The sequence below is a fragment of the Triturus cristatus genome, chromosome 9 (genome assembly GCF_964204655.1).
Source record: "Triturus cristatus chromosome 9, aTriCri1.1, whole genome shotgun sequence".
Lineage (NCBI taxonomy): Eukaryota > Metazoa > Chordata > Amphibia > Caudata > Salamandridae > Triturus > Triturus cristatus.
Window position 1 is genome coordinate 779,655,742 of NC_140592.1, and position 14,641 is coordinate 779,670,382.

The 14,641-nt window shown below is 44.6% G+C and overlaps 1 protein-coding gene across 1 annotated transcript in view; it reads left to right on the forward strand.

Moving 5' to 3' along the window:
- The window catches only part of LRRC9 (leucine rich repeat containing 9), a 597,819-nt gene that overhangs the window by 246,111 nt on the left and 337,067 nt on the right, over positions 1-14,641 (forward strand). Inside the window, exons 16-17 of the mRNA XM_085626156.1 lie at positions 9,491-9,703; positions 9,793-9,912. Of these exons, the coding sequence (XP_085482282.1) occupies positions 9,491-9,703; positions 9,793-9,912 (333 nt within the window). The remainder of the gene's footprint in view (positions 1-9,490; positions 9,704-9,792; positions 9,913-14,641) is intronic.

Sequence of the window (14,641 nt, forward strand, 5' to 3'; positions counted from 1 at the left end):
GTGCCTAGGGAGTCATCTCCAGGCCGGGTGGCTTCACCTGTGCGGGCGCCATCCCCGGCTCCGCAGCCTCCACCTCGACCTCAGGAAGTTACGGATCCATATCCTGCTTTTCCTGCTCCTGGGTCATATTCTTCACATTTACTTAATGCGATGTTTGGCATGTTTGCCAGGGCCTCTGCTCTATCCGGTGCGCCTTCGGGCCCCGTGGGTCCTTTGGCCTTTAACTTGGGTGTTCCTCAATTATTTCCCCAAGCACCCTTAAGGCTTTTCTTGCCGTCGACTCCGGCTTTGCATTTCCCGGCGCCGAGTCCTCCACTCTGGCAACTCGGACTCCTTCGGCTGTTGACTCGGCGCCACCTCGAGTTCGATCGACGTCGAGGTTCGAAGCTGAGGCTCCTCCGTCGATATCGTTGATGCCTTCACCGGCGTTGCGTGTGGCGACGCCGATTCCTAAGCAACACTCTAGGAGAGAGGCGTAGAGGCTCCTTGAAGAGGAGGAATATGCAGAGAATCAGGAGGAAGGAGAGATTGTTGATTCTATGGATGAGTTTGAAGGCCTTCGCAAGGCTAGTGGCTTGGATACTTCTCCTGAGTATAATCTCCCATCTGTTAATGCTGGTGTTGTGCAAGACATTGCTCCTTATCATGTGGTCATAAGGAAGGTGGCTGATTTGCTTGGTCTACAGCTTCCCTCAGCTGAGGTGAAATCTAATATTCTTACGGAGGTTCTTAATACTTCTTCTTCAAATTCTGAACCATTGCTTCCCTTTACGGTTGCTTTGACAGAACCAATAATGGAGGTGTGGCAGAAGCCTTTATCTGCTCCTGCGGTTTCTCGTTCCATCTCTAGAAGGTACAGGCCTGCTTCTGGTGATCCGGCTTTTTTATCTTCACATCCTACGCCGGAAAGTTTAGTTGTACAGGCTTCTTGTTCGAAGTAATCTTCTGGTTCTTTCTCTCCCATTCTTGGTGATAGGGATTCTAGAAAAAATGGAGCAGGCAGCAAAGAAGGTGTTCTCCTCTGCAAGTATGGCTCTTAAATCCACTAATGCAACCTGTCTTCTTGGAAGGTATATCCATGCTTTGATGGACTCAGTCATGCAGCTAGCTCCAAAGTTGCCTGAGGAGGATCGGGCCAATTTCTTGGAAGTCCTTTCTGATTCACAGGCTGCGGCACGTCAGGTTATTCAATCGGGCCTGGACACTGCTGACTCTGTAGCTCGTGTGATGGGGTCTTTTGTGGCTGCAAGGAGACAGGCTTGGCTTTGATCGTCTGGTTTCTCACCTGATGTTCAACCAACTTTGCTGGATTTGCCCTTTGATGGGTCAAAACTCTTTGGTTCAAAGGCGGACTTAGCCTTAGAGCGTTTTAAGGACAGCAGGGCTACTGCAAGGTCTCTAGGCCTCCAGGTGCAGTCCAGAGGATACGGCTACAAGCGGTATCGTGGATTTGGGAGATCTGCTTCCTTTCGTGGCTGCCAGCAATCTCAACAGGGTCAGCAACAGCAGAATTCCTTGTACAAGTCATACAGAGGGAAGAATAAAAGAGGCCTCAGGGGAGCAGCTCGACAACAATCCTCCTCCTCTTCCTCTACTTCCCCTCCCGCCACCATTGGTACATCAGGAAAGCAGTTCTAGATCCCTCATCTTAGAACATGTTGGTCCAGTTGGAGGTCGGGTGTCCCTCTTTCTACAAGAATGGAGACTGATCACGTCAGATCGTTGGGTCTTGAATCTTGTAGAGAATGGGTACGCCCTTCCCTTTTTGGAGTTTCCTCCTCCTTACCCTCCTCGCCAGGGTTGGTGCTCAGAGGACCACTTACTGCTTTTACTGCAGGAGGTTCTTACCTTGTTACAGAAAGGTGCGATAGAGGTGGTTCCGGAGCAGGAAAGGGGTCAGGGTTTCTACTTCCGGTATTTCCTGATCCCCAAAAAGGGCGGTCGCTTAAGGCCAATCCTGGACCTCAGGATTTTGAACCTTTACCTCAGACAGGAGAAGTTCAAAATGTTGACCTTGGATCAGGTTCTTCTTGCGCTGCAACAGGAAGACTGGATGGTGTCCATCGATCTACAGGATGCGTATTTTCATCTTTCCATCCTGAGGTCGCATCGGAAGTATCTACGGTTCACGGTAGGGTCGCAACATTATCAGTTTGTGGTTCTTCCGTTCGGTCTTACTTCCGCACCTCGAGTCTTTTCAAAGGTGATGGCGGTGGTAGCGGCTCATCTCAGAAGGTATGGGGTTCCTGTTTTCCCCTACCTGGACGACTGGCTGTTGAAAGCGGAGTCTCCAGAGTTGGTTTCACGCCACTTGTAGGTAACAGCTCATCTGTTCAAATTGGGTTTCTCGATAAATGTACCCAAATCTCACCTGGTGCCTTCTCAGCGCAGCCTGTACATAGGGGCAATACTGGATACTTCTGTGTGTCGAGCTTACCCTCCTCCGCAGAGGATTCTCGACATTCAGGAATTGATTCCTTTATTTCATGATGGAGCGGTTGTTCCAGTCCTGAAGGTTCTTCGCCTGCTCGGTCTGTTCACTTCCTGCATTCTGTTGATCAACCATGCACGCTGGCACATGAGGGCACTTCAGTGGTGCCTCCGCAGGCAGTGGTATCCGCACAACGGAGATCTTGGGGAGAAGATCAGAATCTCCAAAGAAGCTGCAGCTGAGCTGATTTGGTGGAGTGTGCAGGGCAACCTGTCTCAAGGAAAGCCCTTTCAGCCTCCTCCACCGGTGGCCACAGTGATCACGGATGCCTCCACTCTAGGGTGGGGTGCTCATCTGGGGAATCTGGAGGTCAAAGGTCTTTGGTCTCCAGAGGAAAGGTTGCTTCAAATCAACCTGCTGGAATTGCGGGCAATTCGTTTGGCACTAAAGGTCTTCCTCCCTTCCCTTCGCAGTCAGTCAGTTCAGGTCCTGACGGACAACACTACCGCGATGTGGTACATCAACAAACAGGGAGGTGTAGGGTAGAATCGTCTCTGTCGAGGGGTTCTGCGACTCTGGTCCTGGGTTCAGAACCATCAGATTTGTGTGTTTGCAAATCATCTAGCCGGTGTGCTGAATGTTCGTGCGGACAGTCTCAGTCAGCATTACTCGGCTGATCACGAGTGGCGGCTTCATCCAGAGGTGGTCCATCACATCTTTCAGATGTGTGGGTCTCCTTGGTTGGACCTGTTTGCCACCCACGAGAACGCGCACTGCCCGTTGTTCTGCAGTCTCCAGTCTCCAGTTTCCGATGCAGGGGGTGCTGGGGGACGCGTTGCAATTGGATTGGAGCTCGCTACTCCTTTATGCGTTTCCTCCCATACCCTTGATCCCTCGGGTTCTGAGGAAGATTCGCCAAGACCGGGCCCAAGTCATATTGATCGCCCCGGATGGGCCAAGAAGGGTGTGGTACAAAGATCTACTTCACCTCTCATCGCACCCTCCGCTCCGTCTACCTCTCAGGGCAGACCTCCTCTCGCAGTTGCAGGGGCAGGTTTTACACCCCCAGCTCCAGAGCCTGCACCCTCTTGCCTGGAGATTGAACGGGGCAACCTGAGTTCCTTTTCTCTCCCGCCGGATATAGGTGGATGTTATTTCATCGTCCAGGCGACACTCCACTAAGTCTGTTTACTCTTCCAAATGGTCCAGATTTGTTAGGTGGTGCGGAGAGAGAGACATTGACCCTTTGAAGACCCGTTTGTCTAATATTCTGGATTTTTCAGTTTCTTTGGCACAGCAGGGATGTACTGTAGCCACTGTTAAGGGTTATTTGTCGGCCTTGTCGGCTTTTCTGTGTTTGCTGGACCAGCCGTCTTTGTTTAAATCCCCCATTGTCATGAGGTTCATTAAGGGTCTTACAAATAAGTTTCCACCCACACGTTTCATTATGCCTCAGTGGGATTTGAATCTCATTCTTACCTTTTTAATGGGTTCTGCGTTTAAGCCTCTTCATACTTTCCCATTGAGGCTTCTTTCTTTTAAAACGGTTTTCTTGATTGCCATTACCTAGGCTAGGAAGGTAAGTGAGCTTCAGGCTCTTAGTTCGAAACCTCCTTTCTTGACCATTCATGCGGATAAGTTGGTTTTAAGAACCAGGGCTGCTTTCCTTCCCAAGGTGGTTACCCCTTTTCATTTGGGACAGTCCATTACTTTACCTACCTTTTATCCTCCCCCTCACCCTTCCAAGGAGGAGGAGAGACTGCATCGTTTGGACCCTAAGAGAGCTGTCTGCTTTTACTTGGATCAGACAAGAGATCTGAGGCTGGACGATCAGCACTCTGAGGGCTATGTTGGGAAGATGAAGGGCAAGGCTGTGCACAAGAGGACTCTCTCCAGGTGGATTATCTTGTGCATCAAGATTTGCTACGCCTTGGCCAAGAAGGACCCTCCTGAAGGTATCGGAGCTCATTCCACCAGAGCTGTCTACTTCTTCTGCTTTGGCTAGAGGTGTTCCTGTTGTTGACATTTGTAAGGCAGCAACTTGGGCCTCCCTCCACACCTTTGCGAAGCATTAACTGCTTGGACTCTGAGGTTAGGAGGGATGGCCATTTTGCTCGTTCTTTGGTCTAGTCAGGTGGACACCCTCCTCCAGGAGAGGTTCGGCCTTGGGAGTCTATTCATAAGATGAGGAATCCACAGGCAGAAGTATCCATCAGAAGAACAAGTTACTTACCTTCGGTAACGCTTTTTCTGGTGGATACAGTATCTGCCTGTGGATTCCTCACTGTCCCGCCCGCCTCCCCGTTGTCCACCTGTTTCTACCAAAAAATGTTTTATTTTAATATGTCTTAATCATGTTGATATTTTAATAATGAGAAATGCTTATTCAGTTGCTATTTCTCTATGTCTTTATTGATTAGCATTGGTGAGTTTATAAATGTGTAAAAATTTGGTATGCTATGTTTACATTTGAAAATGTGTCGGTCCGCCCGTTCGCCGCGGTGGCATGGCAGAAATGGGTGGAACTGACGTCAGCATGCCGACGAGGTCCTCTTACCGCTCCGATGACGTCATATGGTGTCGCGAGCGGAGCCGTGCTATTGTGACGTCCTCGTCAACGTGGGAGAGCTAGGAAAGAATTTCCGCGGAATGCTGGTGCAGGGGGTATTCATAAGGAGAGGAATCCACAGGCAGATACTGTTACCACCAGAAAAAGCGTTACTGAAGGTAAGTAACTTGTTCGTATGGTCTCTTGTATTACATTAATAAAAAACTTTAGGGAAAAGAACATAAAAAAACAGTGGACCACCTACTGAAAAATCCGGAGGCTGCAGTTGTGGTTAGTGTTCCCAGAGGATGGTACAGAGTCCATCTTATTTGCTAATGCAAACCCTTTTAACCAAAAAGTGGTGGCGTATTTGCCAAAGTGGGGAGGGCATATATTTACAGCTCATCAACAATTGATGATTTAAAATGATATCCTGGGAATAACAAAATTAAAATAGCTGAGCTTAGATAAAGGAGAAGAGGGTAAAATAAAGACACAGGTGTAGTAATAGATTATCGGCAGACTTTTCTATTTCTGTTGGTAAATTTTCCTATATTACGTGACCTCTCACTGAACACTCTTCTTCTCCTATTGTCAGCGTTACAGGGCATGTTAGATGCTTAGCAAAAGAATGATTTTAGCAAGCTAAACTTCTGTGTAATCTCGATAAGAAGCAAGGTGTATCCTGATTCCGCCAGAATTAGTCCAGCTGCCCTGAATAACAATACTTATGCTATCTGCTAGTCTGCAAGCTACATTGAAGTATATTTCTCAAGTCCCCCTAGATTTGTAAGGAATGCTCAAAGGTGAGTGTTACTAAGGGAAAGCAGTAAAACAGTTACTAGCAAGAATGTTGATAGAGATCAAAAGAAATAAAAGCCAGAGAAAAAATATGCACTAGGATATTAACAACTGAGTGCTCCATTTTACTATTTAAAGAGACCTTGCTACTACAGCCTACACATTCGAATGGTTTTCTTAACCATTGTTGTTATTACCTATTCTGTGAACCATCCCTTAGGGGCCTTTGTTATACCTACCTATTTGCCTCCATAATTGTTCTGAAAAGCTACATTACAGTTGCAATTCATGTTATCCAAAGGTGGCACAAGATGGAGAGCTTGTTGCATTTAATACTTTTTTACATAGGGCAAGGTATTTCCTTGTTGACCAGAAATCTTCAAATTGTGAAAGACGTTGAGTGCATTTCATTACAATTCTGAAAGCATCAGTCATCTTAGGGGGCATGCTTAATGAAGAACATGCCCCCTAAGATTACATTTGGATTGAAAACGATGCCAAATGGGAATAGGTAGAAACATTTTCTTCTATTCCCTGCATAATTGCAAAATGATCTTCTGATATAGGTCTCAGCACTTTGAAAGGACACTTTATTGCTGGAAAACATGCATTGAAGAAACACCTTTTCACTGTATCTCACTAGATTATTGAATTCTTAGGAAGTGTGCAAGATGTTGTGTAATTCCTGGCCTCTTGCCAGCTGGTTTGATGGAAGTGTTTGTGAGGAGATAAAATATCAAGGAGATGAAGAGGTTTTCTGGGGAGTTGCCCTGGCCAAGATTCAATAACTTCAGTTAGTGACTTAGGAGCGCCTAATTAAGTTTGAAAATAAATAGAAATTATAGTGCTAACTTCATCACTAGCTCCCGCTTCTCATGTGAGACCTAACTGTAAGGTATTGTCCAATGAGAAATGGGGTCAAGCAAGAAGTAGTCTACTTAAATAACACAAACATAACACAAACAATATTTACATTAAAGTATACATATAACAAAGAATGCTATAAATAATGTTGAATCTGAACTATTCTTTGGTCTCAGCTGGTTCAAACCAGCTACTTGGTGACCCTACTATAATTATTTTATTAAATTTTGATGTACTTTTTAATGAACTCTATTAAACCCCCGATCCTTCCCTTTGTAAACTTTTTGCAAGGTGGTCATCTAACTTAGGGTTATGAAGTTGCTTAATGACAGCGTTGCTTCTGGCCTAGTTGGAATCCTGAACGTAGTAATTAAGAAGGTGGCAGGATTTTGGGCTGCATTGTACGTACCTCTTTTTACAGAAATCACACAAACATGTGAAATTCGTTCCTCAGGGTTATGCTTATCAATAAGCTGATGTATGGAGAAAGTATTAAGAGTGAATCGCGGTTATACCAACTAATATCCCTGGTCGACACTGCTTCCACAATTTGTTTGGCAATACTTCTTCAGTGCAGAGAGGAGTTGAGTCCCCGTCTGCTCAAGCAGGCAGGATTTCACTGTGATTTTGCACAGACCACCAAATATTTGCTCAGTGGAGCGTGACTTGGAAGTCATTGATTGAGAGCAACTAGTTTGCCTGGTGGTTAATCTATGTTGATGCAGTATTCAGTAAAGTCCATTGGAGATGTTTGTGGCTTCATCTACATAATATTTGTCATTGTTATGCTTGGATGTAGAATTTCAATGATTGACATTGACAAAGAAGCAGCGAAATTCAAAGCAGAGCTATGACAAGTGGGATTAATATTAGAAGTTAATTGTATTTTTGCCCCCTTCTTTTTGTATTTTTTATAGCTCGCCCACCAGTGGCTCAGAAAAAAGCCATAGCATGTCACCCAAAAGCTTTAGAAAGGCACTTACGTGGTCTATTATATGCAGACAACATTGTTAATTTAACCCTATTGGTTATGACTTTAAAGAGACACCTCAATGAGTCTTCTATATACTGTAAGAAATATATCTTGGCTGTAGAGACGTTAAATTGGAAGCTGGGCAATTGTAATTATCATTTAATGAACATTGTAACTAATTGGATTGTTGTTAGAAGGACTTTGAGCTGGGAGTTCCACTGTGAAAAACAAAACTGGTTATGCAGATGCCGTCAAAAATGAGTTTCAACATTTTAATTGCATATATGGAGGCAAGTGTGTCAAGCCTTGGATTAATGCATATTAGCAAGAGACAATTGCTAGTGCTCTTTACGGACCTCCTTTGCTTATATAAGGAGCTCTTCTGGACTTTAAATTATTTTCAGGGTAAATGCTGGATTGAAGCCTTATACCTCCTTGTGACAGCCAGTATGTCTTGTGGCTCACGTTTCTTTGTAAACTGTTGAATAAAGCTAAGGGGCAGAAGTACTAACATTCAATTTGCAAAAATTGGTCACCATAGATTAGTTCACAAAATTCCAAATCAGATTGGATCTCAATCTGATCCACCTCATTAATCTTCTTGAGGTTGGTCGCAAATTGCGATTCACTGCGATTGGTGACCATCGAAGGGTTGGTGGCCTGCTAGAGTCAGCAGACCACCAAGTCTGTGATCAACTTTCAATAACGTGTTTTTTAATGCAGCCCATTTTTCTTAAAGGGAACAGGGCTGCCTTACATAGAAAAGTTTACTTGTTTGTAATTGCTTGTTTAGGGCTGTGGTCCCGTAAACCTCTACTTACTCTAAAACAAACATTTCTTTTACATTCACAAAGGGAAAGGGGCCCCAAAAGGACCCTTCTGTTTGGGATCATCTTACCACTCCAAATACGTTTTCAATTTTGCAAAACGTCAGTGAGATCATGCAGTGGTCACTGCCTATGCCAACTGAAGCTGTCTCACCGATTCCCAAAGTGAAAAGGGGTCCAAAGGCTATTCCTTCCCCTTTGGAAATCAATTACCACCCCAACTTGAGAGTTCGCAACAGATCAGATCAGAACCAGAACAATTATGATTGCAACTGCTGATACATACCTCACTGACTTGCACTTTGAAAGTAGGCCTTCAACGCAGCCTTTCTAAATAAAAGCCTTTGGTTGCTTGTGCTTTTATGCAATAAGTGGACTGCAGGAGTTAGTAAAAGCAACCCTTAAATTCTGCTCTTTAGCATTACTCCAGCAAATGTCCCTGTTGCTGTGCTTTAACAGACCTGTTCGAAGGGGTGGATGCAACACAGGTGGGGGAGTGGGATTAGCTAGAAAATATAGGCACTCTCTTGGAGTACTGAATAAAAAGTACCTTAAATGTCAGCAGTGAATAGCTACAAGTCAGCCAATTAAAACAACATTGAAAAGAGACTACACTCCAGGGCAGGAACAAGCACTGGAAGAGGAGGGTAAGTCATCAAATAGGAAGCAAGCAAATGAGAGCGACAATAAAGCCAACCCGTGGAAAATAATTGACAGGCTGTAAGTGCATTATAAGTTTACTATGTATTTTTCACAACCAAATTGCTTCCACTTACTTATAGTCGAGACCTAAAAAACCTCTTGACCAGCCCAAGATTATTGACTAACGATTTGTGCTTTTTAAACCGACTTTGTTTTGAGTGTGTCTTGTGAAGCTAGGTTTTAGCCACTATTTCTCTTGGGAAATAAAGAAAGGAGGGATCGTTCTCTTCATATAAAACTATTGTTTTTTTAGTTGCCATTTAGAAACTGTACAAAGGTAATAATTGTATTGGATATCAAATACAGGAACAATTCAATAATTGTACTTCTATTTTTTCCTCTAGGGAAAGTCTCAGTACTTGTTTTCAACAATGACTGTAATTAATGCTGATGAAGGAAATAGTGACGTAGAAGACGCAGCTATGTCATGTGAATTAAACCACGACAGCGATGTGATTAATATGGAGCCAGCAATAAAACCGAAACCTAAAATTATCTGCTTGGATGAACAGACAGTACTTTCCGTTGCAAAGGCCATTCTTCACAGCCAAATAGAAGTGTGTGGTATTCAGTTGTTTATTCACAAGATTTTGTCAATTCTTCCCTTGATATTGTTTTTTTAACTCTTAAAATTTGTCTAATGCAGGTGCTGAATTTGCATGGAAATGGTTTAAATAAGTTAAAGGACCTATCCAAATTTAAATGGATTCGAAAACTCATTATTAGCTTCAATGAATTCACTAGCTTGGAAGATGTGTCCTACTTGGTAAGATGTACTTTCCTTTACTGCAGTTTCAGTAACTAGTATTTGCTTGGGATACTACACTATACAGTAGCTATTAGCAGAATTGAAGAGCATGCTTGTTTCCCTGTTTTCTTGCCTTTAACCTTTTGTGTTTTTTCTAATGGCCCCAACACTAGGTGACCCCCATCAGAAGCTCTCAAAGTAAGAAACCTAATAGCCATCTTTGGCTCCACAGAATCATTAATTCCTGAAACGAATGCTGAGGTGAGGAACACACTCCTCCACCCTAATATGCTAACCAACGTTACTACACTGTTATGCTTTCATAACAAACTCAAACCTGCCCAGTCACTTAAACGTTCTCTTCATGAATATTGTAGCAGTATACACACATGTCCACAGAAGAAGAGCTAACATCAACTTTAGCTGGTCTAAAATCGAGCAAGAAAATTAGCCATAGGTGTAAAAGAACAGTGGATCACTCTTTCCCTTCAGCAGTGTGTAGCCTTCAAGCATTGCATCGTCCACACAGCATAATGTTCTCGGTGGCCAAATTCCTGGCTAAATTATTCCCCAACTACAAGCCACCTTGTAGCATGAATTTGGCATCAGGTAACAGAATCACCCCGCTTCAGTGGCATGACGCAAAATTGATGATGAATGCTTTGTGTGTTTTATGTTTACAGTTGCTAAAAGATTTTTGGTTCAAAAAGCATGTAAGTACAAACAATCTTTTTATTAGACATGGGAACCCAATTGAAAGAAAAAAACAATTGCTACAAAAAAAATCACATTTCTTACGGAAAGCTAAATTTATCTAGCTTTCTTTGCTATATTTTAGTAAAAACTCCTTTTTCGCACATTGTGGTGGACAAGGTTACCATGAACACACACTGTGTTCTAAATGGCATTGCAGTGAGTAATAATAAGGTCTGAAGTGCAGGCCATATCTGCATTAATTGAATAGGGAACTTTTTTATCTGAAAATATCTGCTGATGTGCATAAGATGGTTGTAGGTGGACGTGTGTGTCCCTTCTATCTTCATCAATCGCACTTTAAACTTTGGGTATTCCTGCTGGTTGTCTTCGGAAGGTGATGAAGAGGATTGTGTTGGTGTCCAAAAAATACACTTTTAATATTTTCTCTTAGGATATAGATGTGAAATTGCGTTCTCTTAAATAGGGAACATCTCCTTGGGCACAACAAGGCCCCCTGAGGGGTTTTCACAGCTTTTTGTTCTGTCTTAGTCGTTTTTATATGAAACGAAGGTTTTCAATCAATGTTCATATCTTCATATTTATTTTTTCTTATGAATTAAATCCAGTTTCAATCCTATACAACTTTAGCAATTCATGGTTGATCAACACTCCTCATGTTCCAATGTATTTCGGGTTGGACACCCTTCGTCAGGGAACAATACGCTGTGAATTAATGTATACCATAACTTAATACATGAGGGGGCTCATTATATATGTTAATAGGTGTTCGTGCTCGGTGCCTCTAAGTGACTATCATGCTGTGCAAAGAAAAATGTACTATACTTTTAATACGTGTTACAAGTTAATAAGTAGGTGCCGGTTTTGTGATGTTTAGCCGTTGTCTGTTGTATTGTGAGGCTTGTGTATTCACTCAGGTCTCCACCCTTGATAAATGTAAGGGGTCCGGTATATTTGTGCTTGGAAATTTAACGTGACTAAATCTCTAGCGAGTGATTCGCTAAGTCGTGCATGCTTATAAAATGAATCTAAAAGTACAATAAATGCTCCAAGTAAACTTACGGTATTAATCGTCCGTGGCGTGCCCGACGGATCAACTGTTAGTATGTTACCGCGCTGGTAAATGGGTGTTTAAGTGACATGCTCGAAAGTTGACATCAATGATGGACTAGGAGTCTACTCGTCTTTTTGGCGGTCATATTAGCATGGTCTGGAAAGACCGAAACATGATAATGCTGTTTGGTAGTGTTAGACCTGGCATCATTGGCATGAGTCTCTCCTCCATTTTTTTCCGTTTGCCTCCTCTGTTTACGATGTTTTTGCTGGAATATTGCTTTGGGCACTGTGCCACTGCTGATCAGTGCCACAGTGCAAGTGCTCCCTATGTTAAATTGATACATTGATTGGTGTTACCATAATTGGCTTGGTTGACTTACTGTTCAGACCCTAGTCTAGTGCGCTGCGTGTGCCAAGGGCGTGTAAGTTAACTGCTGCTGGTGGGCTTGCAGCACTGGTTGTGCCACCCACAGAAGCAGCGTGTAAAATGTGTCTCAGGCCTGCCATCGCAGAGCCTGTGTGCAGTCCCTGACTGCCATGTCGACTTGGCCAGGAAACCTACTTGCCAGTCTCTAAAACCTTCACTTTGCCACATTTCAGACACCTCGATGGTAGGCCCTAGGGCTGGGTGCATTGTGGGTAAAAGGTAGGTCATGCCCTGATGTGTGTGGCATGACCTAATAGTGAATTACAGCCATTTTTGTTTTTCACTATTGAAGGGCTACCTGCCTCCAATAGGCCAGACTGGGCAGACTGATTATTAACTCCATTATAATCTAACTGACTCAGGGAGCATGGTAGCAGGTCGAGTTTAGTATCCCTGAACTCAGAATTTAATAACACACCCTTGAGGATGGATGGTTTTTAAATTCTGTGTTTGAAAATAGCCCTTTTAGAAAGTGGCTATTTTCTTGTCCAACTATCCACCGGTCTCTGCTGGTTTGGTGTGTGTGTCAGGGGCTGGGTGGCTCCAGAGGTCTGAATGAGTCAGTGTGGGGTGAATGAGGCATCTACACTTAGAGTGGGGGAAGAGTAGTCCCTGATAGCCTGCCCTGCCTGACACAATGCTGGCTCCACCTCCTGCCGGGCGACTGATAGCCCTGCTCCTGCTAGTGACAATACTGACTCCGCCTCCTGCTGGGCGGCTGAGGACCCTGCCCTGCTCAGTGAATAGGCCAGGTGCCTCTGCCTGGCAACACCCACAACAAACCCAGGATGGGGGGAATTTCCCTGCCTGGACAAAGGGAACAAAGCAGAAAAGGGGTATAAGAGAAGGACCCCTGAACCAAGAACTCAGATCACTTCTGACAAGGAAACCTCTACCAAGGACAAGAAGCCTGCTGATCCAAGGACTTGCCTCCTCCTTCTGCCAATGTGCTGTTTGCTGGGGGGAACCTGAAGCTGCTTCTTTATTTTTGCCAAGGGACAAGGAGAGAGGAACTTAGTGTGTACTCTCAAGCCTGCAAGAAAATCTCCAAGGGCTGGAAGAGTGCCAGCCTCCTGTTGAAGTCAAAGGGCCAAAGGACTTCACCCTCTGCTGAATTGGTGGTTGCTGGAAAGTGTTATTTCCAGTGCACAGGGGAAATCTGCAGTCTCGACGTCGCCGATGCCGCCGAATCCAGCTCGACATCGTGAGTAACGGCTCCAGTGTTCCGAGCCTTCGACGCCGGCCGCTGGGCCCGATCGACGCCAGTAGCGACGCCAGGAGTAGTGAGTATTGGCTCCAGCTCCCAGTGACCCCGTCTTGACGCCGGTATCGACGCCAGTGAGTAGTGAGTTCGGCTCCAGCACTAAGCGACCCCGTCTCGACGCCGCTGCTGATCGCATTGACTCGACGCCCTTCTCGACGCCGTGAGCGCTGCTCCGGCCCGACACCTCTCGACGCCGCTGCGGATCGACCTGAATTCGAGGCACGCTCGACGCCGACCTCGACGCCGACATCTCAACGCCATGGATCATCGTTTTCTTCATTTCCAAAGGTACTGTGTTTGTGGGTTCTGCTGCAACTCCAGGCTCGACGTAGCGCTCCTCGCGGTTGACGCCGAACCTTGGGAATATCGTAAACTCGACGTCGTGTGACTCCTGTGGGGGTCACATTGTTGCCAAGAACTGTGTTTCAGAGGAATACTTACTTTTGTTGCTAAAGAACTATTTCCTAAGAAGAAACTTTACCTGAACTATTATTTTTCCTTCCAAAGAGTATTTATTTAGATTGTGGTATATTTTTGTCGTTATTTGGGCTTGTGCTAAGCCTTATATAAAAATACTATTTTTATAATAACTTCTGTGTTGTGTCCATTTGTAGTGTATTCACTTTATTACTGTATGTGGTCATAAATGCTTAACACACTGCCTCGGAGATAAGCCTGTCTGCTCTGCCAAGCTACCAAGGGGGTAGCAGGGGTTATCTGAGTGTGTAATCCCCTTGCCCTGACTAGAGTTGGTAGGTCCCTATTTGTCAGAAGTGTATACCTCTGCCAACTGGAGACTGCCGGTTCTAACATTGGTGGTCAGCGGTGAGGATTGAACTCTGCATTTATGACTCCTGTGCAGTGATTAGTGTACGCTACATAGTGAAAGCAGACCATAGCGCGGCCACAATCTGTTTTTGGTAGGATATTCTATTTTTGTTCTCCGCTTTCCTGGAGCTTATTTTTTAAACACTGCCAGTTTTGACCATGGAGGATGCCGGAGCTGCTACCCCTTCTCTTATTGTTGGGGAGGAATTTGATAAGAAATTGATAAATAAGTACAAGTTAAAGGAGCTACAGCAATATTGCAAGCAGTTCAAAGTTCCTACCACAGGTCTCAGATTGAGAGACGACTTCCTCAAAGCACTGAAGGCCTGGTTAGAGGCCAGAAATCCCTCTGATCCGGGGGTGGTACCGGAAGAGGAAGAGGAAGTGGAAGAGCCCATGAATAGGCACGTGGCATCTCCCGGCAGCAGTGTGTCCTCAAAGAGCCTTTCTCCTGAAGA